Source organism: Denticeps clupeoides, chromosome 12 (genome assembly GCF_900700375.1).
Source record: "Denticeps clupeoides chromosome 12, fDenClu1.1, whole genome shotgun sequence".
In the NCBI taxonomy this organism is placed as follows: domain Eukaryota; kingdom Metazoa; phylum Chordata; class Actinopteri; order Clupeiformes; family Denticipitidae; genus Denticeps; species Denticeps clupeoides.
The window spans coordinates 7,044,669-7,069,790 of NC_041718.1; the positions used below are offsets into that span (position 1 = coordinate 7,044,669).

General features: G+C 41.5%; 1 protein-coding gene across 1 annotated transcript; it reads right to left on the bottom strand.

The window, feature by feature from the left end:
- Positions 1-275: 275 nt before the first annotated feature.
- On the bottom strand, positions 276-25,122 carry cfap20dc (CFAP20 domain containing). Its single transcript, XM_028998395.1, has 15 exons — positions 24,784-25,122; positions 24,586-24,675; positions 23,711-23,804; positions 23,531-23,603; positions 21,751-21,865; positions 21,407-21,560; positions 20,891-21,031; positions 15,402-15,575; positions 14,155-14,283; positions 13,593-13,718; positions 10,809-11,125; positions 6,747-7,094; positions 3,988-4,218; positions 3,017-3,078; positions 276-987 (listed from the first exon to the last, which is right to left on the bottom strand). The coding sequence occupies exons 1-15, from the start codon at positions 24,802-24,804 to the stop codon at positions 744-746; spliced, it is 2,319 nt and encodes a 772-aa protein (XP_028854228.1). The 5' UTR covers positions 24,805-25,122; the 3' UTR covers positions 276-743.

A 25,122-nucleotide genomic window follows, 5' to 3' on the forward strand; every position in this document is an offset into this window, starting at 1 on the left:
CATAAACAGAGCACGCTACAAAACCCGCTGGTTTAGGGATGATCTGACCCAAGTAACATCACTATTCTGCCCTTGTTGCTCAGGTTTGACACTTTTAAATTATTTTTAATCATCATAATCATCCCTCCCATTAAAAAAATCAAGCCAAGTAAAAACGTCTGGAAGACAAACTAAGCAGAGACTTCCAGTTTTATTATTTCCAGATTTAACAGTCAGTCCAACGTTTTGGTTACAAACATGAAATCAACAACAATTTTATTCAATTGTTCCTATTGCTCCTAATGTTTATATTAACATTAAATGTTTCAGGCAAGTTCGTAGTATTTTCCTGTCAGAGGATCAAAGTAGCACTTGAGGCATGAATCATACAGCAGATTAAGAAACTCCTCTCTGTCTTGATCAGTCCCTGTAAAGCACAAATAAACTGACTGGGAAGACAAAGAACGGTGGAATTTAATAAAATGGCTGTATATATATATATTGAGGCCCATTTATACATCATGCACAACATTTAAACACAGCTAAAAGCAATTCCTGAGCCTATGACAAATAATATGTTACACTACACCAGACTGAGTGTATTGCTAATATTTGTAATTGCTGAAGGTACTGTAGATACGTCCAACAAAATATTTCATGCTGTTGTTTTGTGGTGATTATTACTTTTGCTAAAGGGTATAGGTACAAGTACTGAAGCCATATGACAAGAACCCTTTCCAACTATCAGTACACTTGTGAGATTTTCAAATGGTAAAAGCCATAAATGAATGTGTTCTACAGTTTCTTCTTTTGTAAAAGTTGGGGGAAAAAAGCAAATCAGAGCCAAGTTTATTGCAATTGATATGTAGTAAAGTAGAAAATTCAAGTCTTTTGTAATGTGATAAGTCATATGAACAAGTACCTTTTCTTTTGAATGTGTCTTGCTTGACCTTTGACCTCTTCTGTCTGGGAGGGAAAATAGGGGGGCTGAGAACATCCATCCATTCCCTATGTACAATAAAGGAAGGTCAAGGTGTGAGCTTCAGATGGTACATATACTAACCAGCACAGTCTAAAATGCATTGTGAAGTAGGAAAAAGGAAAATCAACAATAGAGGACTGGTTACATGGTTAGTTCCTCTCCAATATACAGATTACCAGCAGGCACTCCTGTCTTGTTTTGTTTCCACAATCTTGAGGACATACTTGATGCATAACTAGCAAACACTCCCCATAAGCAGATGCAGCGAAAATGAGATACTACAATTTATTTGATCCAGTCTTAGTGCTGCTAAAATACACCCTTACATGTTATTGAATTCCACAGTTTCACTGTGCTTTTCACACTGGTGCTGGGAAACAGCCATTCAATGGTAAAGCATGACCGTCTCTCACAAAAATGTTGGGCTGTTGGCCTGTTTTTTGCCTTTCCAAGCAGAACAATACCCCTGCTTCCTGCTGCATGCCACTGTTCTTTTCTAAATCCCTCAGATTCTTTCATTTACTCTGGGCTACCTTTCTTCCCTTGGCCCTTCCATGATCGTCACAAGGGTTCCTGTCTCAAAAACAAGTTTATAGAAGTACACACTGTATGTTATTCTTTTTAATTAAGATTAACAGGAGTTGTAGCGTGCTACGTCTCATTTTAAAGCATAATTTGATTAAAAATGATGATAACATTTTTGGTAATTCCTTCTCACTATGTTTTCTTTACACCTAAGGCATGGTATTAGTCCCAATTATTTTTCCCATCATGCTCATAGTGCATTACCTCCCACTGCTCCCCTCTGATTTCTATTTATATCACTCAGGAAACGGCAACACAGCCCTACACACAAAGCTCAAGTCATGCTGTGATGGTGACAGATAGAATCCCTAGCATTCAGGGAGGGACGTTGTTGACTACCTCCTAGTGAGCCGTGTGGCAGGCATGACAGCCAGGTGACACACTGCGACCTCTTTGCATGTATCTCCCTAGCCACAGGATGTTAATTACCAGTGACAGTCAGTGGCAAATTCATCAAACTAAAGTTAGAAGTGGTGTTTGGTTCAGAACAGTTATGCAAGTGCATAAGGATCTGCACAGAGATGCTGAAGTAGACATTCACTGACTGAGAAATTAAGGGCTAGAAATTCTTAAAATGCTTGAATGTCCAAACCTCATAAAAGAAATGAGTGACTGTGATAGTCATAATTTCTAAACCCATTTATCCAGGTCAGGCTCACAGGAAAGCGAGAGCTATCCTGGCAATCCTCAGTCAGAACCAACCGTTTCACCATGGTGCCACCAGATAGGTACTTTACTTTACTTTACTTTACTTTATTTAGCAGACGCTTTTATCCAAAGCGACTTACAATAGGAAGACACCAGCAATTCTCGTTCGATTTCTATAGAATATCGAGTTTACAAACTAAGAGCCCTGATAAGGCTTAGACTTGTCATTGAAGAGCATGCTCGGAGATTGTTGGGTGCTAGACTAAGAAAAATTATAATGTATTTATACATTTTGTATTTGTTTGTTCAATGTGTACGCATGTGCTTGTGTAAGTGTTAGATTTGTCTGTAATATTTTTGGAATAAGAGGGTTTTCACCTTCTTCTTAAAAGTGGTGATAGTCTCGGCTAGTCGTGTGGAGGAGGGCAGGTTGTTCCACCAGCCAGGGACAACAACGGAGAACAGACATGATTGGAATCGGAGACCCCGTGAAGAATGGAATTTTTAGTCTCCTTTCGTTTGCCGATCTGAGAGAGCGTGCAGGAGTGTAGCTAGGTAGTATTGTGTTGATGTAGGAGGGCGCAGTTCCATTTACAGCCCTGTAGGCAAGCATCAAGGATTTGAACTCAATGCGAGCAGCTACCGGGAGCCAGTGGAGGGAGGTAAGAAGAGGTGTAACATGGGTGTATTTTGGCTGATTGAAAATGAGACGGGCTGCCATATTTTGGATCATCTGGAGTGGTTTTATGGTGACTGCAGAGGCTCCAGCCAGGAGAGAGTTACAGTAGGTACTGGTTAAATAAGTGCAACACAGGTTCTTACCTTGGATCAGAGTGTGACAGGGGGTTCATTTCTTTCTGGTAGTGCTGACCCTGACTGTCGGGCTGGTGACAAAAGGAGAAAATGTTCGGCACACGGTTAAAAAACACACACATTTCATTTCAATAGATATTAAATACTCAAATCTACATCCTTGGCCAGAGTAAGACTAGCGACGGGTTCTACGCAACAAGGAAACCATAAGGCACAACTGATCTATCACGGATACAGAAAATATGTTCACACATCCATCACATTCCTGATGGTGGCACTGTTGTAGCATTCCTACAGGCACGTCTCGTTTTTGAATAAAAAAAAAAGAGAGAAAAAAATGTTGCCTTCGCCTGCAATTATCACAGCTCAAAGTGTCCAGGGTTGTATGGAGCTGTGTCTCATTTGCACACTGTGATGTCTGTGGCTTGGGGATTTTCAATACAATTACACGTTTTGTTAAGACTGTGTTGCGAGGAAACTGTGTGCACAAAATAACTAAAATTAGATTTACATATCTATATTTAATAATCATGATTTACTTGTGAGAATTAGTCTGTAAATTACTACCTTAGAGAAGGCAAAAGGAAGATGGATCTCATAAGAATCAAGCATCACGTTGACTTTATGAAATCTGACTCCATAGATACTTATTCAGTCTTAATGCATTATATATTAATGGGTCGATAAGAAATCTATAAAACAAGAAAAAAACTCTGGTTGTTGCACAAGCTGCCCTTGCACAAAGAACTCATTATTTAGCATGCATCGATCAATCATAATGAATCGCTTTTCTGCTGGGTGCTGTAGATAACAGTAACCTTGTCGAGAATGTACATCGGGTCTACGACCTTCTTTAGCCCCTACGGACAGCCCCTATCAGAATTCACCGTCTCTTAGAACTAAGAATCTATGTCCCTGTGAGCTGACATTCAACAGGGCACATGTTATTTCCAGGGCAGGTACGTGGGTGCAGGCCTCACCAAGGGGCAGCACTGGGTCCAGGTGATGGTGTCGTCGCTGCTGGTACTGAGGCTCACAGTGCTGTGCTGGAGCTGGGAGGCACCAAAGCCACGTCCAGCCATGTCACGCTCTTCATCCTCTTCTTCCTCCTGTCTACGCTCTCGACACAGGCTGGCCAGCATACGCAACTCCTCCTCCTCCTCCTCCTCTTCATGGCTGCAGGAGCCCGCTGGCTGATCTCCAACGCCCACCTTCAGGAAAAAAAAAAACATGTCATCGTCTCAGTCACAAGGGCACAGGGATGCTAATGCTAAAATGCTAATATACACGTCCTATTGCTGTTTTGTATGCAGCTCATTTGTGAGTGTCCTCTGGGCCAGATAACACCGACCACGCTGAAGGCACAGATTTAACTGCGATCTAGGTGAGATTTAAATGACCTTACCTTCTGGCACACATCTAAATATTTGATGCAGGCAAAGGCAGTAATTTGCAAGGCAGAATTTACATGTCAGGTAATTAGAGCCCACAGTGACGAGCTGCAAATACCAGGTAGTGGCTGAAGCTAAACCGTACCTTCTGTTCATAGCCTGTGAGCGGCTCATTGATAAAGTGAAGTGATTGTCATTTGTGATACACAGCAGCAAGCACACGGTGCACACAGTGAAATTTGTCCTCTGCATTTAACCCATCACCCTGAGTGAGCAAAGGGCAGCCATGACAGGCGCCTGGGAGCAGTGTGTGGGGACGGTGCTTTGCTCAGTGGCACCTCAGTGACACCTTGGCAGATCGGGATTCGAACCGGCAACCGGGATTCGAACCGGCCTGTGGGGGCAGTGAGGAGATCAGTATTTTTGGGTTTATATGTGATACATAGGGACACAATGAAAACAGTGCCTGCATTACTCCAATAAATGTAAATGTGAATGGCAGAAATGTAGAGTGCTTATTAACATTGTCATTTGGCACAATTAACTTACTGAGATCTGATATGGCCATTTGTCTTCCCATAAAAGAACGACTGGGGAAAAAAATAAAATCCTTGCTGATTTAAAAAAAAGGGACTGAATTTTTTTTTTGCAACTGTTGACACCTCATTAACTGTAGCCAAGCATATGCACTTTCAAATTAGCAGTTTGGCACCTAAGACCTCTCCTCCTCCAGAGCTCTCATTTTTGTGTGTTAATTACAGATCCAGTGTTCCTCAGGAGGTCACTACAGGGCCAGCAGCGTCTCCCCGTCAAAAGGACCGCCATGACAAAAGGAATACATTCTCTATTCTTCACCTTGTCATTTCACGTGCCTCCTTCCGCTGGTATGTGTTATTTTGCACCCTGCATTCTATAAGCGTTGTTGAGACAAGAATGGTGCAGGAGGAAGCAATGAAAAAACAGGACACAATGGATTATGCAGAATCCTTCTCCTCAATGCCACCTCACATTTCCCACACTCATTCAGTGTTGAGCGCCTTTGGAAAGGTTGCAAGGAGCTAGCCCAACAGCTTTTAATAAACAGTGTCTTTGGTAATGCCATAAATCTTCTTTATTACTTTTCTCAGAAGAAATTTGCTTTGAGGGCGTCTTTTTCAGCATGGGTTCGCCACACTCCAGTCCAGTTTGTAATAACAAAAAATTCGGACTTTGTTGAGCTCTTCCACAAAAAATTTCTCTGCAGCCAGTTGTAAATCTTCCTGTCATCTTCCTTGCTTGCTTAATATTGATGTTCTCTAGGTGGGTGTTTGGAATTCAGCTCGGCAAAACATTTCTGTGCTGACAATCAAAATGTGAAATCCAGATGAAAACAATGATGCAACGTGCAGGATGCAACTACAAGAGAGTGGTTGTGCTGGGTCCATAAACAATGATGTGTAATCAATGGTATAGAATTCCCCATAAAATCTGAGGCAATGTAAAGCAATTGTATTGTTAATTAAAAAAATAGATATATTTTTCTTTGATTTTAGTATTCACTAATAAAACAATTATTTTATATTGTTGTTCATCTAGACCCTTCTCTGTCTTGGCCTGTTGTAGAGGCATGAACTTCTACTATAGATGTTCGAACAGAGTCACTAGTAAATACTTAAACCGGGCTCTTATTCATATTTATTTAAAAAATGCTGAATATTTTCCAATCAGGTCCTAGTAAAACAGGTGAGCAATTACAATGATAGAGATCTTAACTTATTTATGTAGAGTACAGGCCAAAAGTTTGGACACACCTTCTCATTCAATGTGTTTTCATTATTTTCATGACTATTTACATTGGTAGATTCTCACTGAAGAAAAAAAAAAAGGTGAAATAACTGAAAACATGTTTTATATTCGAGTTTCTTTGCTCTGAATGCTGCTTTGCACACTCTTGTCATTCTCTCGATGAGCTTCAAGAGGTCGTCACCTGAAATGGTTTTCCAACAGTCTTGAAGGAGTTCCCAGAGGTGTTTAGCACTTGTTGGCCCCTTTGCCTTTACGCTGTGGTCCAGCTCACCCCAAACCATCTCAACTGGGTTCAGGTCCGGTGACTGTGGAGGCCAGGTCTCCACTTTTTGTTAAGTACATAACTCCACATGTGTTCATTCATAGTTTTGATGCCTTCAGTGAGAATCTACCAACGTAAATGGTCATGAAAATAAAGAAAACACATTGAATGAGAAGGTGTGTCCAAACTTTTAGCCTGTACTGTAAGTCACTCTGGATAAGTGTATCTGCCAAATGCTGTAAATGTTCTATCATCAAGGTTTGAATAAAATGATTACATAAAAAAAAAAAATGAAGCCCACCTTTGGCAAATGTAATTCTTCACGAAGGATTTCTCTCAGGGAACTCTTGCTCAGTGACACCCTCATGTTGGCATCCAGATTACTGACAGACCTTTCTGGATGGTGAGTCAGCCAAGGAACAGTTGGGGACAGGCAGCGGGTCGGGACCACATGGTCAGGCCTCCTGGTTGTCGAGAGAGCCCGCGGAGACTCAGCTGGCTCCTCCGTTCTGGGGCTCACTGATGGTGTCGCAGTGCAAGAGTTGCAAGGGGAATTAAATTTTGAATGAGTCGGGCCTGCTGGGAGAGGGCTGTCAGATGTGGTGTGCACAGCAGTCCTCTGAAAGAGGAATGAAGAGAAGGCCTCATCCTGGGAGAGAAGAGAATTGTTTCATATTGTTGCATTTAGATAGACCTGATTGCTCCAATTATAATGTTACAGCAGCAAAATCAATAAACTTAATTAATTAAAAAAATTACATTTAAAACGTAATTGTGGATGTGCAAAGACAGACATTGACTCAGAATATATGTAGAGTGATTAAGAACAAAATTAGTAATAAATAGACTGTACAAGTTAAAATGATTATTGTTGAATTAGCTGAACAAGCTCTTTGACTGAAGTTGTTTGTCCACTGACCATCACTGACCATCACTGACTCAAGCTTCTCCAAATTTTGACCAGATGCATCTCTGGGCTTGCAAATGAGTATATTGATTGCGTTGGCATCTCTGTTACTGATGCTGCATCCCCAGCAGATCACGGAACACAGCATTTATATAACTGCACTTGCAAAATCTTTATCTAAACCACAGCAGCGTACCAATTTTTTTAAAATTGTCTTGTGTGATTTTCATTGCAAGGCAAGTTCACACAAAAAACATTTTTCTTGGTTGCAGTCCTCCCACTAAACTGATAAATATTGCTTAACAAGCTCAAGCATTACGATTACACTAATAGAATAATAGGCTATCTGCACATAAACAAAAAGTGGCTGTAAAGTGCAGCCTCATTTGTTAGACTGACAAAGAACTTCTTCTGCACAATTTCACTTGTTTGTATCCATGATAATTGCCTTGTGTTAAACTGCTTCCTAAACTCAATGACAGTTTTGGCTAAAGTACCATCATTATGATTCATTTTTCATTTCAATACGACCATACATCATCTTGTTTTTTGGTGGGGAAAACACCAGCAAATTACTTAAAAAAGAAAACTGGTGAAGGATAAAAGAGAACCTGATGTAACATCAGTGAAAGCCACACAGGGAGACAAAAAAGCCAACACAGTCACAGATGATAACATCTTAATAGAGCGTTAATGATGCCCGATGTGACAGCCTGCCATGGGGTGGGGTTACATCAGATATTACCTGCAATTAACTGTGATGACACGTTTGAAAGAACGCCTGTCTCACCTCTCCGCTACTGAGGATATGCACTTTAAACCAGAGTGCCTTTGATCTTTGCTAATGGTCTTTAACAGCCAGCAACCTTCAACACTAATGATGGCGACCTGATGATGGGGCATACTGGACCCCCCTCCTCCCTTCAGACCTTCCGGTTCGTTTCCCAGTTTTTATCCCATTGCTCTGTAAAATGGTTCAGAATCTTCTTCTTTTCCTTATTTAGAAGTTGTCCAGTGGACGTAACACACCTGCCTATGAACAAGACAACCACAAAGCCACTGGTTCAAATCCCACCCACTAGCTGTGTGTCCCTGAGCAAGACACTTAACCCTGAGAAGCTCCAGGGTGACTGCCCCTGTAACTACTGATTTGTAATTAGCTCTGGAAAAGGGCGTCTGCTAAATACAGAAGAGCTGCACTAGATACTCTCTTCAGATGAAGGGGACAAAGGGGAAACGATATCAGAAAGTTACTGTATCACATGTGGTCCAGTCAAGGTGAAGAACAGAAATATAGTTATAAAAACTTTATTTAGGGGAAGGAGAACTGGAAGTGTTACGGAACAGCCATCAAGCTGTCAGCAGCATCAATCACACTGGCCTAATTAAGTGAAGCGGAACATATGTATCCTGCAGACGAAGTTGATTTCCCAGAGGAGAAGGAGACACAGCAAAGGAGACAATTATGTTCCTCTCTTTCGATTCGTCTCGCGGAAAGCAGAACCGAGAGTTTTTGTAGCACGGAGAACCGGAAGTGAACCAATCCCCTTCGTGTCAAACGCTGATGAATCGCCGAGGCATAAATCAGTGAACCGACCTGAATGGCACAATACTATCGCGGCGCTGGAGATGATGCCACCGCTGGCTATTTCACGCGAGAGAGAAGAAGATGGAAGACAAGCAGACAGAGCACAAGTGAGCAAGACAGACTGACTTTTTAAAAAGCGGTACACAGTACGGCTACGTTCTCTGATGTTTTAAGCTTCTGACTGCAATCATTAACTGCACTGTTGATAGAATGCAGGTTACAGCTAAAACACTGCATAAAGAGCTGCCAGCAGCTCTAGATGGGTTTCCACTCAAGGATGTATGACCAATTAATCTTAAAACTCCAAAAAACTTTCTTTTAAGCTGGCACATTGGTTGAAACTGTTTGAATTCAGGCGGCCTATTAAAAGGTATATCAAGGAATATGCTCAGTCCAACATTAAGACATTCATCACCAGAGAAATTTTTTCGAATGGTACACATTTTTTTACCCCCTGTGGTGAGAAAGGTGGTCATGTTCTATGGTCAGGCATGTTGTTAGCTTTGGCGGTGTCAGTCGGTGAGAATATTAATGCAATGTTGAAACCCCATAAGTCCCGAGCCTCACAATTAACTCCAATCACTGACCTGGAAGTAGGGTGCCTCGACATTGCAGCAGCAACTGGAAACCCAAGCTTAAACAGATAATGAGTGGGATACATCAAACCAAGCTAAAAAGGGAAATCTAAAGAGCCTCATTATTTTATCCCTCAGTATTTTTTTCTTTTCTCAGTGTGACCACTAATGATTTAACATCTTTAACCTAAATAATTCATTCTGGTTTAAATTTAGATTTGGTCAGGGTTTCATTTTTGAAATTATTTCATTTAGACGATCTTTACAAATTAATTACTAGTATTCAATATCGCACATTTTGCTTTGGCCAGAATTTATGGATCGTGAAAATTACATTTAGTGTCATTATGACAAAAATAGACCCAACTACACCCACAAATCTGACTTATTATGAGTGAGTTCAGAAGTTTCCTCCATCCATCCATCTTAACATAAAGCTGCAGGGAAGTATAATCCTAACCAAGCAATCAGTGAAAGCAACTCAGAAACAACCCCAAGAATGCATGTATGCATATAGACTGAGAAGTTTTACATTGCAATATTCTCTTTCTGAACTGGGTAAAAAAGCAGATGGAGGAAAGTGTGAAATATGTCCATTATCCATGAAGTCATCTTGGTCTAGTGCTAAAAACTGAATTTCAACCTAAATGCAACTTTTCAGAAAACCTCTCCAGCAAGATTAGTACAAGCAGCTTCAGACTATATTATATTAAATCTTTAGACTAGTTATGTAGTGTTGTCTGTGTGTATGAGATATGAGCGTTCTGAGTCCAGACCCTTGCACTTCCACCGACAGCAATTACAATTTACACATGTTGCCAGCAGCACCACTGCAGCATGTGGTCTGTATGAGCTGAAAGGCAATATAACTCTCAGTAAGACAAAAATTGTCCATTATCTGTTCGAAAACATTCAGGACAGTAGCCTTAATACAAAAAAATATAAAAGCCATTTAAATAACAGGTCACACAATGACATTTATTAAAAAAAAAAAAAAACAATTTGACGGTTTCAAGACGAATAATGAAATATTTCAAAGTAAATTTTTTAAATGAAGCACATGAATATATTACATCGAACTAGCATTTTCTTTGGTTAATACATCTACATGTTTATTGTGCTTAATATGATGTGACCACCAATTGTCAGGGAGAATATTTCAAATTTTAAACCTGAAAAGTGCTTCAGTGCAACAAACCCTAAATCAAGACCAATGAATTACCTTCTTAATTTCTAGAAAAACACCCCATCCCACTGGACAAATGATATGTTGTGCATTTACAACTCAAATACCTCTTCACTTTCACTGGCAATGAAGTCATCTTCAAGGCACGCTTCCATGCGCTGTCCTTGGTCCATGCCATCAAGGTCAAAGGTCACAGTCTGGGCATGCTCATTAAGATTTTGCCCTCTCCTCGCTGAGTGAGGCCTGGAAGAGAACATGAACACGTCCTCGAAGAGAGAAAGCTGCACCTCTTCTGCACCGTCGTCATTTACAGCCACCAACCTCACCGGGCTCAAAAGACACACAGGGTCATGAGAAGAATCAGCAGCAGTTTCAGCCACGTCGGAGCAACAGTCCTCTGAAGTGGAGTGAAATGTCATCTCATCTGCAGGACCAAAACCGGGAAGGGTGTGTGTGAGTCAGCACTACAAAGCCATGTGTCCCAATTGATCATATTCATATAGTGAGTCAGTGAGACAGATTGTGTCTGAACAAAATATGTTTTTGAAAAGCCTTCATCTCCACACCAGTTCAATCATAGTCACTGCAGCATTCCTACCTATTCGGGTATGTAAAAAATGCTCATGAAACATTCTGTTAAAAGAATGTTTTTTTGTGAAACTATACACTTGTTCAATACAGTCCAAAACCATATAATCTAGTCAGACAAGGTACCAATTTTATAAACAACAGATTTTGCCCTGCAACCACTTTGTTTATGGAGATTGAAAAGTTTTCATGATAATAGAAATCTAGGGGATCCATGAACAAATTGTATATAACCTGTAAAAGTTTAATCAGTCGTAACTATGTAACTGGAATATACCTTAATGACAAGAAACCAAAACTTAATGCCTAAGTCCGGTTGCCTTTGTTTCTTAATCAGGTGCCAATGGTTGCTGAGAAACATGCTGAATGAATAGTGCTTTTTTTTGGCAATCGTATTCCGCACTGATTGCATTTTTACACATCTGGGTATGAAACACCGCACAAGTCAGCAATGTTCTCCTGTGAAAAGACTTTATTGCATTAGCACCACGAGGCGGATCGATGATGGAGACCTGATGCCCAAACATAATGCAACATAATGCAATCTGTTTTGAAAAACAGAGACCCCCAAATCCATCCTTAATGTGTATGCAAATAATAGCGTAATCACAAGCACAGCAAATAGAGATTAATTCCAATGAGCAGAGGTTCCAGAAAGTTCCGGATGTATTGCAAGACCCGAGCCAGTTTTAAGTAGGTTAGGTAATTGCGTCATAATGTTTTAATGAGTGTTTAAAATATGCATGAATGAAAGCCAGGCAGAATAAAACAATACTAATTTATAGCTCTACAGCTCTTGGGTGGGTGGATGAAATGCACTGGGCAGGAAGGGGTTTCCGTGCAGCTTTCCTGCTAACACACAAACAACATCATTAGTGGAAAGGGTCCGATGCGGCACTGCGATCATAATTCAAATGCGGCTATGTGCAAGCCTGTGGGGTCCGCGTGCCCTCACATTAAACAACAAAAACACCCCGGAACCAGTGCTGCGCTAGGGACCAAGGTGATAAATACAGATCACTCATGGCAACAACATTACCCTGCATCAGAATGGGACTACTGTGTTTGGGAAATGTACACAGTGCAAAGGACCCTCTCTCATCTCCCAGTGCGTTAACCTGCAAAAAAATGAAGTGCTCATTTGAAACAGCCTTCATTTTTCATCGTCAGGCTGCGTGCAGGATGGAGCCACTCGAACGGGTCTCGCGCGGCTGAACATTCCGCACACGTTCAACGTTCCGTCGTAATCACCGCTCCTAATTGCCCACAGTGCATAGTAATCTGAACCCCCGAGACATCCCCCTGACCTACACAGTATACTTAATGTCCCATTACAGCTAATGAACTTCCTACTTTCAGCAGAAGGAAGGAGGAACTGCCTACATTGCCTTCTAGAATGGTCTGTGAACCTAATGTGCTCTGTGTTTCATTGGCAAGGGCAATGACAAAAAAGGTTTAATACAGAGAGCCATCCATTAACAGCACTTAAAACCAGACCTAGGCAGAAAAAAAGTGTCACCCTTATTACTATTGTAATACCCGAAACCATGGCAATCTGGCTGTAATCAAGCCTCATCGTTCTCATCCATATGGATCAGGCATTTTCGGAACCCATTTAACATTTTGATCTGTTTGGATCCTTTCAAAGCTCAAGGGGTCAGAAATTGACCCAGTCCTGGTCCAGCAAATCACTTTGGTGTTTTTATGTTTAAGAGGTTCTTTAACATACAATATGAGCACACCAGCCTAGCCGTGGTCTTGCATTATATACATCTATACTGCAGTAAAGAATAGGACCCAGCTTCCCGAATGCATCATAATGTTAAATCCTTGCTATCTGTCTAACGATAATTTTGCATTCAGGAAATTGCACCCAGATGGAGACTGAAGTTAGAAAATCTCATCACATACACAACTCAGCCACAAATGTGCATTCATTAGCCATGCACCTCAAAAGCCCACACTGGTGCTGTTTCAGTTTCATTTAAAATAAAAAGAACACATCTGACTAACACTTGGTTGACAGGAACAAAAAAGATGTAAAAAAAAACAAACAAAAAAACAAAACATGTGAACTTTTAATTTGTAACTTTAAAACTCTGCTACACAGTAGGACTGTTTCCTCATGCATTTTTAACACTGCTTAAAACCTCCAAATTAGCACACACTCATAGGTCACCATATCAGAGCATGACACTCTGACAAGCCCACGAGGATCACATCTAGCACATTTATTCCAAAGAGCAGTACTAGGTTTCTCCTTCTTTGTTAAAATGTCATAAGACATTGGCAACGTACGCTACCTGCTACACGTTCTTCAGTCTGGGTGCTGCTCTGATGGGACTCCTGCCCAGGATGGAGAGCAGATTCTTGGTTATACAAATCATCTCTACTGGGTTGAGTTGCAGTTTCCTGATCCACTTTAGAGCCTCAGGAGATATGATAGAAAAAAAAACCATTAGATGCAGTAGGATATTAATAAAACTACTGTTTTCAAACAAGACAGAGCAGGAACAGAAACTATGAGCTGCATCCTAGGATGGAGTTCATAGATGTCAATTCAGCTTCAATACTATTTCAATTCTTTCTGAGAAAGCACAATTTGTATGCAAGTGTTAATAAGGCTTATGCTGTTCAGTTGTGAAAGAACACACTGTGCCGTGATTTGCACTCCAATTCTGAAAATAATTACTCCACTCTAATTATATTGTGTGAATAGGTACTTGTGGAGAACCTCACGAAAACAGATCAAAAACAGGGGGGAGGGCCTAGATCAAATTTGTTGATTAAGGTTTCCTATGAGGTTCGTTAACTACTATTGAAAGGCTATTTCTTTAACTCACTGTTGGTACAGCAAAAAACTACCTGTCATTGCTAGCCTGTCTTTGGCTGCACTGTGGCTTTGCGCTCTTCTAGACCTCACCGTCCCAGAGGGCGACCTCTCCGATGGTGACCTCTCCGATGGTGGCCGTGGCTGTAAATTCCAAGGTCTGCCTGTATTTATATTGAAAAAAGGCTGAATATGCTTCACTGCCACACTTGCATAAATTTGACACAACAGTGTCATTAACTTGTACTGCAGTTAAGTATAACTGCAAACGTTCAGCAGAGCAGAAATGAGACACAGATCTGGAAAAAAGAATCAAGCTGGGCTCTACTGCATTAAAAGCTATCACTAGCTATGATCCCACAGCATGCCTTTAATGGCCTGTAGCAGATTAAACCTGTCTATCATTGTGCAGGTGGTTGCCTGGAGCTACATTACTGTTAACTCTCTCACTTCAGATACCATGAATAATATGTTCTGCTTTATGATTATGAAACAATGTTTTTTCAGAACTATTTTGTATTGAATGAACAGTCATAATGTTTTAATTTGTTACACCCTTAATCTATGTTTCACTACACTGATGTGTAAAGTTAAATTTGGAACAGATTTATTTTTTGCCATTGAATTTGCAAGATTACCGCATTGGTGAATGTGTACATTCATAGCAGTAATGTAAGAGTTCTGTCTAATAACCTGTAAAGGACTGAATATTCGTTTGAAAGTAAAGTGAAGTGATTGTCACATGTGATACACAGCAGCACAGCACATGGTGCACACTGTGAAATTTGTCCTCTGCATTTAACCCATCACCCTTAGTGAGCAGTGGGCAGCCATGACAGGCGCCCGGGGAGCAGTATGTGGGGACGGTGCTTTGCTCAGTGGCACCTCAGTGGCACCTTGGCGGATCGGGATTTGAACCGGCAACCTTCTGATTACGGGGCCGCTTCCTTAACCACTAGGCCACCACTGCCCCAAAACCTAGCAGAGGATGGTTGTAGCTGCCACCCAACCAGAGGATGATGTTGCTGGCACCCAAAATTGATTGTTGATGGAATATTTTTTTGTTTTAAAGTAGAATTTGTAGTCATGGGTTTTTTAGTTTTTTCCTGTATTTCATGTGGTCATCTGTCATGTGCTTAGCATGTATTTAAATTTGCATTTTGAGGGCCACAACTGCCCCTGCTAGGTTTCAAAAACACCAACACAATGGCACAATTCTTTATCTATGCTTTATATGAGCCGTGTGTGAGCTCTGTGTGCGGGCATGTGAGCTTCAGCCTACCTGAATTCATGTTGAGGCTCTGCATGGTTTCTGGCGCATTTGGAGCTGAGCTGCTCTTCTTGCAGGTGGGTGGGGGTGGGCCTGCCACCCTGGAACCGAAGGCGATGTGGGAGGAGTCCTGGGTCTTTGCAGTGCGTGAACTTGCTGCTCTGGCACTGGACAGGCCTGCGTTCTCTGTCAGACAGCACAATAATATATTCTAAAAAAATTCTGGACAATTACTGGACAACAAGCTCTGGACAATTACACTGAGAAGTAAAAAAATAATAATAAGCTAGTTCTTTTATAACATTTAGTCACAACTAAATGATGCATCAGTGCATGGCCATTGTAAAACTTTTAATTTCCTATAATAGTAGGTGACATACCCCCCCCTTGACTATTGGTCAACCATTGTACATGAGTGCAACCATATTGTCAACCATTGTACATGAGTGCAACATTCAGATGTTTTTTTTAGAATCACAGGGATGCTAGGTTATAAGTATTATTGCTTATCATACCCTGTCACGGAGTGAGCAGTAACGCTCATGCTGTACACAGGCGGCCTTCTGCCGGCATGTTTACATCATTGCTGCTTGTTACTGACGGGGGTGTCCCAACCATATGTTTCTCATTATTGCCTGATTGTGAATGTGGGGGATACCATCACTAAGGGTGTTTTGGGAAGGACTTTTTCTATTTTCACATGCTGTATATGTCTTGTAAATATTTGGGGTGTGCGTTTATTTTTGTATTGTTTTCTGTGTTATTGTGTACATTGGAAGCTATTGTGTAATGTATAAGTTATTGTATGAGAAATGGTTTGATCCAGGAGGATGGACTACAGGTACCCTGTAAAGGCCTGAAGGATCATGTGGAGAGTTGAAGAGGACAGAAAGCTGAGGCCGGAGTGGGAATGACAAACAGTTCAGTAGTGGTACAGGACCTGGTTGGGATTAACCTGTCCAGCAGTACTTATGTTTCACGTTATATTTTTGTTGGTTTAGTGTCGTGTGTGTGTTATTTTACTTGTATACTTTTTAGTTTTTTCTCATCTGTACATATCTGCACAATCATGTATTCACTTTTAGGAGAAAAGAAGAAAAGCAAGGAAAAAAATAATGAACAATATTTTCTTCGTTGTAAACCTCAGGTCGACCTCCTTGCTCCTTCGACTCCGCCCTCGGGTGTCCTTCCACATTCCAGCAACCAGCTACGACACAGCTCACCTTCAACCAAGTAAGACCGACCTTAACCCTGTCTTCTTCCCTGTCCTGGCCTGCTCCTTCCTCTTGTCTTTATTATGTGAACTCCAACATCTGTGATTGTTGCAGCTCCGGCTAACTCGTATTCACAGAACTGTTTGCGTTATTTCCGCGATTGGATTTCTCATCTCCTTTCACACACGCTCTTCCTCTCTGTTTCCTCACCTTGTGCGTGGGTGACAAACGCCTTGTTTTTTGACTCTTTTGCACTTTCCAACAGCACGGACAGCCCAGCCAGGCTTTGTCAAGGCAGCAGTGGTGCACTGTCCACTTCCAGGGATTCACCAATTTCTGGTGGTGTTTCATCAGGAACTACCGTGCCCTTTTAACTTCTCTGACCTCGCTTTTGAGGGGTAAGCCATCTAGGGTCCACTGGTCACCGAAGGCACAAGTTGTTTGACCAGCTTAAGCAGTACTTCATGTCAGCCACCATCCTAGTCCACCCTGACCACCTACTTCCATTCATAGAACTCAATGCCTCCAATGTGGGCATGGGGGCCATACTCTCTCAGCGGACCAGCCACAACCAGGAACCAGCCACAGAGCAAATTTACAATGTTTACAAAGTCTTGCTACAGACTTTCATGACCCCAAGTCCATCCTGCCTGCATCATTGCCCCTATACAGTTGGTCCTCAGAGACGGGGTACTCACTGGTCACCCGACAGAACCCTCTCCATCAGAGACTCTCCCGATTGGGTCTATGTTCCCTATGCCCTGAGTTCAGCACTGGGGCCATGTCGCTGGACACTAGGGATATCATTATTTGGTGGCTCCAATCTGACGTCTGCACCTACGTGGCTGCTTGCCCTGTCTCTTCTACCAGACACTACACATGGACCAGGCTCTCCGGCTAGAAACTCTCCATTGAGGAGGTCAGAGTGGGAAGCAAAAGTGGCTTCAGATTGGCCATGGTAAGATTCAGTCCATGAATTCAGAGCAGGAATACAAGGCTGGGAAAGTCAGAACTGCAACGCTGTGGTGAGGCACACTGGAGAGTGGAGGCAGAGCCAGGCCGGGGTCAGAACCAAAGAATTAATCAGAAGGCAGATAGAAGAGTCGAGGACCAGGCAAAGTTCAGTGTCCAGAGAATCGGTCACACCCAGGAAATCCTGAGAATGTAATCCGGGAATGAAAAGGGTCGTTCACAGGTAAACAATTCAGGAAACAGCAGTAACACCACTCCATGAGTCAATGAATGAGTGACATCCACATGGGACACCATAGCCCTGAAGCTATGCTTGTCTGCTAGACTGTGTGAGAAACTCAACTTTAAACAGTCCTGTTTTCTCCCTCTCCAGTGGCAGCATCATGGACCTGAGATGAGTTTTCTCAGCCCTTGCTGTTCTCCCTCAGTGTTGCTCATAACTTGGCTCATCCCAAGTTCATCTAAAAACTAGTCTCTCCAGCATGACAAGTACATTGTTTTCAGAATTCTACACACAGCACCCCATAAGTTTCCTTGAAGTTTTGGCAAATTTATTAAAAATAAAAAAAAACTGAGAAAGCAAATGTACATAAGTATTCACAGCCTTTGCCACGAAGCTCAAAATTGAGCTCAGGTGCCTCCTGTTTCTCCTGATCATCCTTGAGATGTTTCTGCAGCTTAATTGTAGTCCATCTGTGGAAAAAAGTAGATTGGACCTGATTTGGAAAGGCACACACCTGTTTATATAAGTTCCCACGGTTGACAGTTTATGTCAGAGCACAAACCAAGCATGAAGTCATAAACCTAAACTGATCTAAACCAATCAGGTAGGTATGGTAAAGTGGCCATACATATGACACGCCTTAGTAGCAACTGAAACTCTATATTAAATATGACCTCAAATTCAATCCAATTCAATACAAAATTTATTTATAAAGCACTTGAAAGCAACCAACACAGGACCAAAGTGCTGCACAGTGAATAATTTGGGCAATGAATAAAAAGGAAGAAGCATCACACAAAACTAAATAAAATGCATGACAAATAAAACAAATTAAGTCCAGAAAGTTAAAACATAAAACAGTATACAATTACTAAAAGCTACTAAAATACATTAAAATAAAAGTAAAAAAAAAAAACTAAAATTCAAACATCTCATAAGGTGTCAAAAGCCAGGGTGAAGAGAAGGGGTTTCAAATGGTATTTAAAAATTGACAGAGAAGAGGCCTGTCGAATCTCTTGAGGCAGATCGTTCCAAAGTTTTGGAGCAGCTACAGAAAAAACACGATCTCCTCTCAGGAGCAGCTGATCGGCTGACCTGAGGGAGCGAGAGAGTGTGTAAGGCTGCAACAGCTCAGATAAACAAGATGGGGCAAGACTGTGGAGGGCTTTAAAAGCAAATATTAGAATTTGAAAACGAATCTAAAAGAAATAGGCAGCCAGAGTAATGAAGCTAAAATAGGGATAATGTGCTCAAACATCGGAGTGCCAGATAAAAGACGAGCTGCAGCATTTTGAACCCTCTGGAGATGCATGACAGAAGAAGACCCCTATATAAAGTGCATTGCAGTAATCCAGCCGGGTGGTGACAAAGGCATGTATTACTGTCTCTGGTGGTAATAGCCTAGTGAGTAACACCCTCGCCTAAGAACCAGAAGACCCAGGTTCAAACCCCACGTACTACCATTGTGTCCCTGAGCAAGACACTTAACCCTGAGTGGGGGGGACTGTCCCTGTAACTACTGACTGTAAGTCGCTCTGGAATAGGGCGTCTGAGAAATGCTGTTCATGTAAATGTCTCGAAATGCTGCTGGGAAAGAATAGGCTTTATTTTAGCCAGCTGCCTCAGTTGGAAGAAGCTGGATTTAACTAATGTTTTAATATTCAAAAAGACTTGATGCTGTAATTGCTGCCAAAAGTACCAAAGTACTGAGCAAAGGCTGTGAATACTTGTGTACATGTGTTTTCTCAGTTTTTTAAGTTTTAATAAATAATAAATTTGGCAAAACCTCAAGTGAACTTTTTTCACATTGTCATTATGGGGTGTTGTGTGTAAAAAGTCTAAGTGGAAAATGCATTGAATCCATTTTGGAATAATGCGGTATCCACTTTATATATGTACCATGTATAATTCCTAATGAAAATTATTTACCACTTACTTTTCTTCTGTTTATAAAATGTTGGATGATGATCAATGCAATTTTTTTTTTAAAGAGGAAGCTGCCAAAACCCCACCCCTACTGTCACATCACCTGTGCCCAATCCGGACAGCTGGACACATCACCTGTGCCCAATCCGGACAGCTGTTAAAAGCCTGTGACTCCGCCCCTCTGCAGCGCAGACATTTTAGTGAACTCTTTGGTGAACCCTGTTGTGAACTTGACTTTGCAACCGTCCTGTTTAAAGTGTTTTGAGTTCTGGCAATTGCCACACGCCTGTGGGCTAGTTTTTGTTTCCCCTTTATGTCCCATTTTCAGCCATCGCGACTTGTTTTGTTTCTATTTATAAATAAATCCCTTTTCCCAGAATGTCCCGACTCCCCCATCAGATTGCTGACGTGACACTTACAAATCAATTCAAAGTCATAAATGTCCCCTTTGCAGGTATAAAAGACCTTGAACAGCCATATGGCACAAGGACACTCACAACAAACAGAACATAGTAAAAGGTAATCAGGGTGTACAGGACAAGGTAAATAAGAAATCATGGTCAGGACTACCAGGCAAGTCTGAGACATTCGGGTGGAAGTGGTTAGAGTTTATGGTTATTGAGTGTTGGTTAGATGGTGAATCATTGCTTTCCTTGTTTTTCACCTACATGTTTGTTTGTTTGTTTCTCCTACCATGGGGTATTTGTTTAGTTGGTTTTGTTGTTTGATTTTGTTTATGATTTGTTTATTATTACATTTTTGTTATTTTTGAAGCATTGTCCAATAAATGAGGTCAGCCTCTGTGACATTCACCCCTGTGTTGTCATCCCTGCCAACCATCACTGCCTTTACAACAGGACAAAATAGTAGAATGCAGGGGGTGTCCTACATATGTCCCCTCGAGAGGACAACTCTGCATTACAGGTAGTCAGGAGCATATGATGCCAATCCCAGCCCTGTATCCCTGTATCCTGTTTCAATCTTGTACAATCCTGGTACAATCTTGGATCCATAAATTTAAGAGAGAGGGGAAGAGGCAGGGAGAGAAACAGAGAAGGAAGAAGACTGAGAATGCAAGAGAGAGAGAGAGAGAGAGAGAGAGAGAGAGAGAGAGAGAGAGAGAGAGAGAGAGCTCAGTCTGTCATAATTTTAAATAGCTGACTCACCCAAATCCATGTTCAAAGGGCCATGTTTAATGTCAGCGAGAGCTACTTTCTTCACCACCTGGGTAATGCACTGCACGTCTGTCGGGAGCTGACAACTCCTGGGAATTTCATCCAAGGGGTCATTTCCATAGATAAGGAGACCTGTTGGAGAAAACAAAAATATAATGCAAATCTGCTTTAAATTCAGCAAAATGTGTAACATTAAAGCTTCAAGCATCCGTAAGAACTGAATAAGAACTATTTTGTTACATAGCATCTAGAGCTGCCAGAAATATCAACGCAAACCCAAGGTTACCACAATCCTAAGTAGCAAAAGCCAATAACCAACTTTTTCTACAGAGAGGTTGTCCTCTCCCACTGTCATTTTACAAACACATGGGCAGGCAATTTAAGAGAGCTTGGTGGAAATAAGACAAGAATTAGAGTGGCGCAGCTAATTTTATGAATGAACTGGCAAAGAAGGATTTGCCTGATTTATGCGTCTCGAATAAATCATACACCCCGTCATCTATGCACCTCTGTCTGATGAGTCGACAGGTTCTCTCTTCATTGTGAAGATCCTTCTGACCTTGCAGCAGGCAGAAATACTGATTGCATCCAGAGACTGAAACACAGCTCCTTTGAACATCTCCCTTGTGAATGATGCCAGGTCAATGCACACGTTGCTCCACTGCAAGATCAGGAACCAAAGAGCATCTTTTAGCTTGTAGAGAGAATAGGACAAAAATACCTTTCAGTCTTTTTTAAAGGTCAGCACGTGTGTGAGGGAGTGGGGTGGGGTGGAATGTGTGCAACGCACCTGAAGTGGCAGAGAAACTCATTACATTCACCATGACTGAGGCACGCACTGCAGTACTCACAGTGTTGCGAGTGAGACCACTGAGGGGGATCCTGGCATGTAGAGGAGTTCCAGAAAGGTCCTTATGCACTGTGGACAAGTACAGTCGTCTCTTCAGATTACCCGCATCTGTTATCCTGAAGTGAAAATGTCATAAACGCCATTCATGAGTGTACATTCACAACATATAACCAACATTACATTTTTTTTAATGTCATTTGTAATCTGTAAGCATTAAAAAGTAAAGTATTGATATGATACTTTAAGGATTAAAAATAAAGTCTTACAATATGTAAGCTTTTAAACAGACATATATTGATGGCTGCATGCCCAAAAATCCCAGGCAGCCTAGAGAGGTTCAGAAACATCTCTTAAATAAATAAGCACCTGAACATGAATGCAAGCAAGAAAATAAAAGCATTAGCATAGAAAGTGTGCATGTTTGGTTATGCAAAAGACACTTTTTTTCCCCCACATTTCTTTAAAAAAATCTATTGTCAAGTTGGATACAGGCTGGATAAAAAGGATCAGCTCGTCTTGGTGGTGAATTAATAGATGTGGAGAAGATGGATTGATGTTGGATTAGTCTCATGTGTTTCAGGCAAAAGAAATGAAAAATGCATGAATTTTTCATAATTTTCCATGAAAATATCTTACAGTGTATACACACACACACACACACACACACACACACAAACGCACACACATACTTATGAAGCAACACTGATTGACAATCAGTTTCAAATGGAAAAGACAATTGCTAGAAAATTATAGACAATTAGCGACAATATAGACAATTAACCCAGTAAAGGCGTGGTTTTGCAGGTGGTGACCACAGACCACTTCTCAGTTCTCATGCTTTCTGGCTGATGTTTTGTTCACGTTTGAATGCTGCTGGTGCTTTCACTCTAGTGGGAGCATGAGACGGAGTCTAGAACCCACACAAGTGGCTCAGGTAATGCAGCTCATTCAGGATGGGACATCAACGTGAGCTGTGGCCAGAAGGTTTGCTGTGCCTGTCTGCATTGTGTCCATTGTGGACATCCGGAGACGTGGAGGAGGTCGTTGGAGGGGCAACAATCCTACCTCAACAGGAGCGTGCCAAGGAGGTCATACAGGAAGGTGGCGGCCACACACATTACTGAGACTCTTTTTGATTTGTTTTAAGGTCATTAAATCAAAGTTGGATCAGCCTGTAGTTTGTTTTTCCACCTTAATTTTGAGTGTGACTCCAAATCCAGACCTCCATGGGTTGATAAATTTGATTTCCACTGCTATTTTTTTAAATATATGTATGAAATACATATATGAAATATATGTAATGAAATATATTGAATATATTGAATCAGAATTATGTTAAATATATTCAGACTTTCATTCAAAATATTGTAGATTTGTATATGTGCCTCCCAGTTTTTAAGGGACCAAAAGTGGTGGGACAATTTGCTGCTCAGCTGTTCCATGGCCAGGTGTGTGCTTTTCCCCTCATTATCCCATTTACAAGGAGCAGATAAAAGATCACTTCAAGTGTGTTATTTACATTTTGGAATCTGCTGCTGTAAACTCTCAATATGAGATCCAAAGAGCTGCCGATATCAGTGACGCAAGTCGTCATTAAGTTGAAAAAAATAAAAATAAACCAACCAGAGAGATAAAAATTGGTGTGGCCAAATCAACTGCTTGAAACATTCTTAAATTGAAAGAACACACCAATGAGCTCAGCAACTCCAAAAGGGAGGGAATAAAGGAAGACAGGAAGGTAGATAAAAACAATCCCATTTTGTGAGAAAAGTGACACTCACAATAGCTCTGCAGAGAAATCTTTACCAATGGGAAGGTTCACCTGGAGGACCAAGAACTTCTGAATCAGTCCAACTAGAATGATGGCAATAAAAAAAAAGGACATTGTAGAGTGGTGTATTAAAGTCATAATGGTCTTATCACTTTATTCCACACAACAAAGCAGTGGTTCTTATACTTACGAGCTGACTTGCCATCCCGTGGCATTTGCATTTTGTGAGTTTGACTGTCGCCCTCCAAAATGTATACAAAACTTTTTATTGCTTTATCAAATTCCTGTGTGGAAAAGGTGCAAAATTCCACATCATAAACAGAAACGAACATACATACATAGGCATTTACATTTTTCCTCTATGACTATTGATACTGCATTTTATTATGTTTTTCTAAGGCAAATGTCAGAATGCAAAATAAATGTTGTGCCATTGTGATACACTGCAGCACAGCACACGGTGCACACAACGAAATGTGTCCTATGCTTTTAAGTGTGTGGGGACGGTACTTTGCTCAGTGGCACCTTGACGGTTCGTGGATTCAAACTGGCAACCTTCTGATTATGGGGCCACATCCTTACCTGCTAGGCCACCACTGACCATAGGCTTTTAGTAACTCACAAAATGAAACATTTACTGCAGGTCTGAGTAGGATAAACTTGTGGGTAACACATCCAACTTACTTCCCTTGTGTCCCTGAGCAAGACACTTAACCCTGAGTATCTCCAGGGGGAGACTGTCCCTGTAACTACTGATTGCAAGGCTCTCTGAGCTGGATAAGGGCGTCTGATAAATGCTGTAAATGTAAATGTAATGCAAATGTTTTAAAGGGGCAAACATGACCTGTGTCATAAAGAAAAAGAAAAGCACTGTCCCCACACGCTGCTCCCCGGGCGCCAGTCATGGCTGCCCATTGCTCACCAAGGGTGATGGTTAAATGCAGAGGACACATTTCATTGTGCCACCTTGTGCTGTGCCACAGTGACAATCACTTTCACTTATTGATGTGTCTAGTTTCCTCATACATTTGATTGGCATAGATGCATTTTTCCCATGAAACATACTTTAAATATGGCAGACTGTCCTCCGGAAAGCTTCCATTTCGCCACAGGGTCTTTTCCTTGGGCGCTGAAGATTTCAAACACGGGTCCCCCCTTCAAACACACACACACACACACACACACACACACACACATTCTGTCTGTGAGCTAATCTCCTGTCACGGCGCGGCGCCGCGCCGACACACAAATGTAGACGTGTACCTGGTACTCGTGTTTGAACATGTTTCTGGCGAAGCCCTCTGCTGCGGTGGCTCGTGTGACAGGATATTAATAGCTGGTTCTGTTTTGCGGATACACGTCGTCTTCCGAAGGCGACATGTTCTGCCGCAATTAAAAGTTAGCTCATCGTAGTTATTAAACAAAAAGGCCTCGTCCTCGTGACCAGCCTCTTTTGTAGCTGAGCACAGTTGGTCAGGGATTATCTCACGTTTAGAAATAATTACAGCTGATGCGAACGAGGTCAAATAGAAGCGACTTTATGCAAAAATCCCACCTTTATGCACCTACTATTCAGGCTGGACAGCGCGAGGAAGGTCGCGG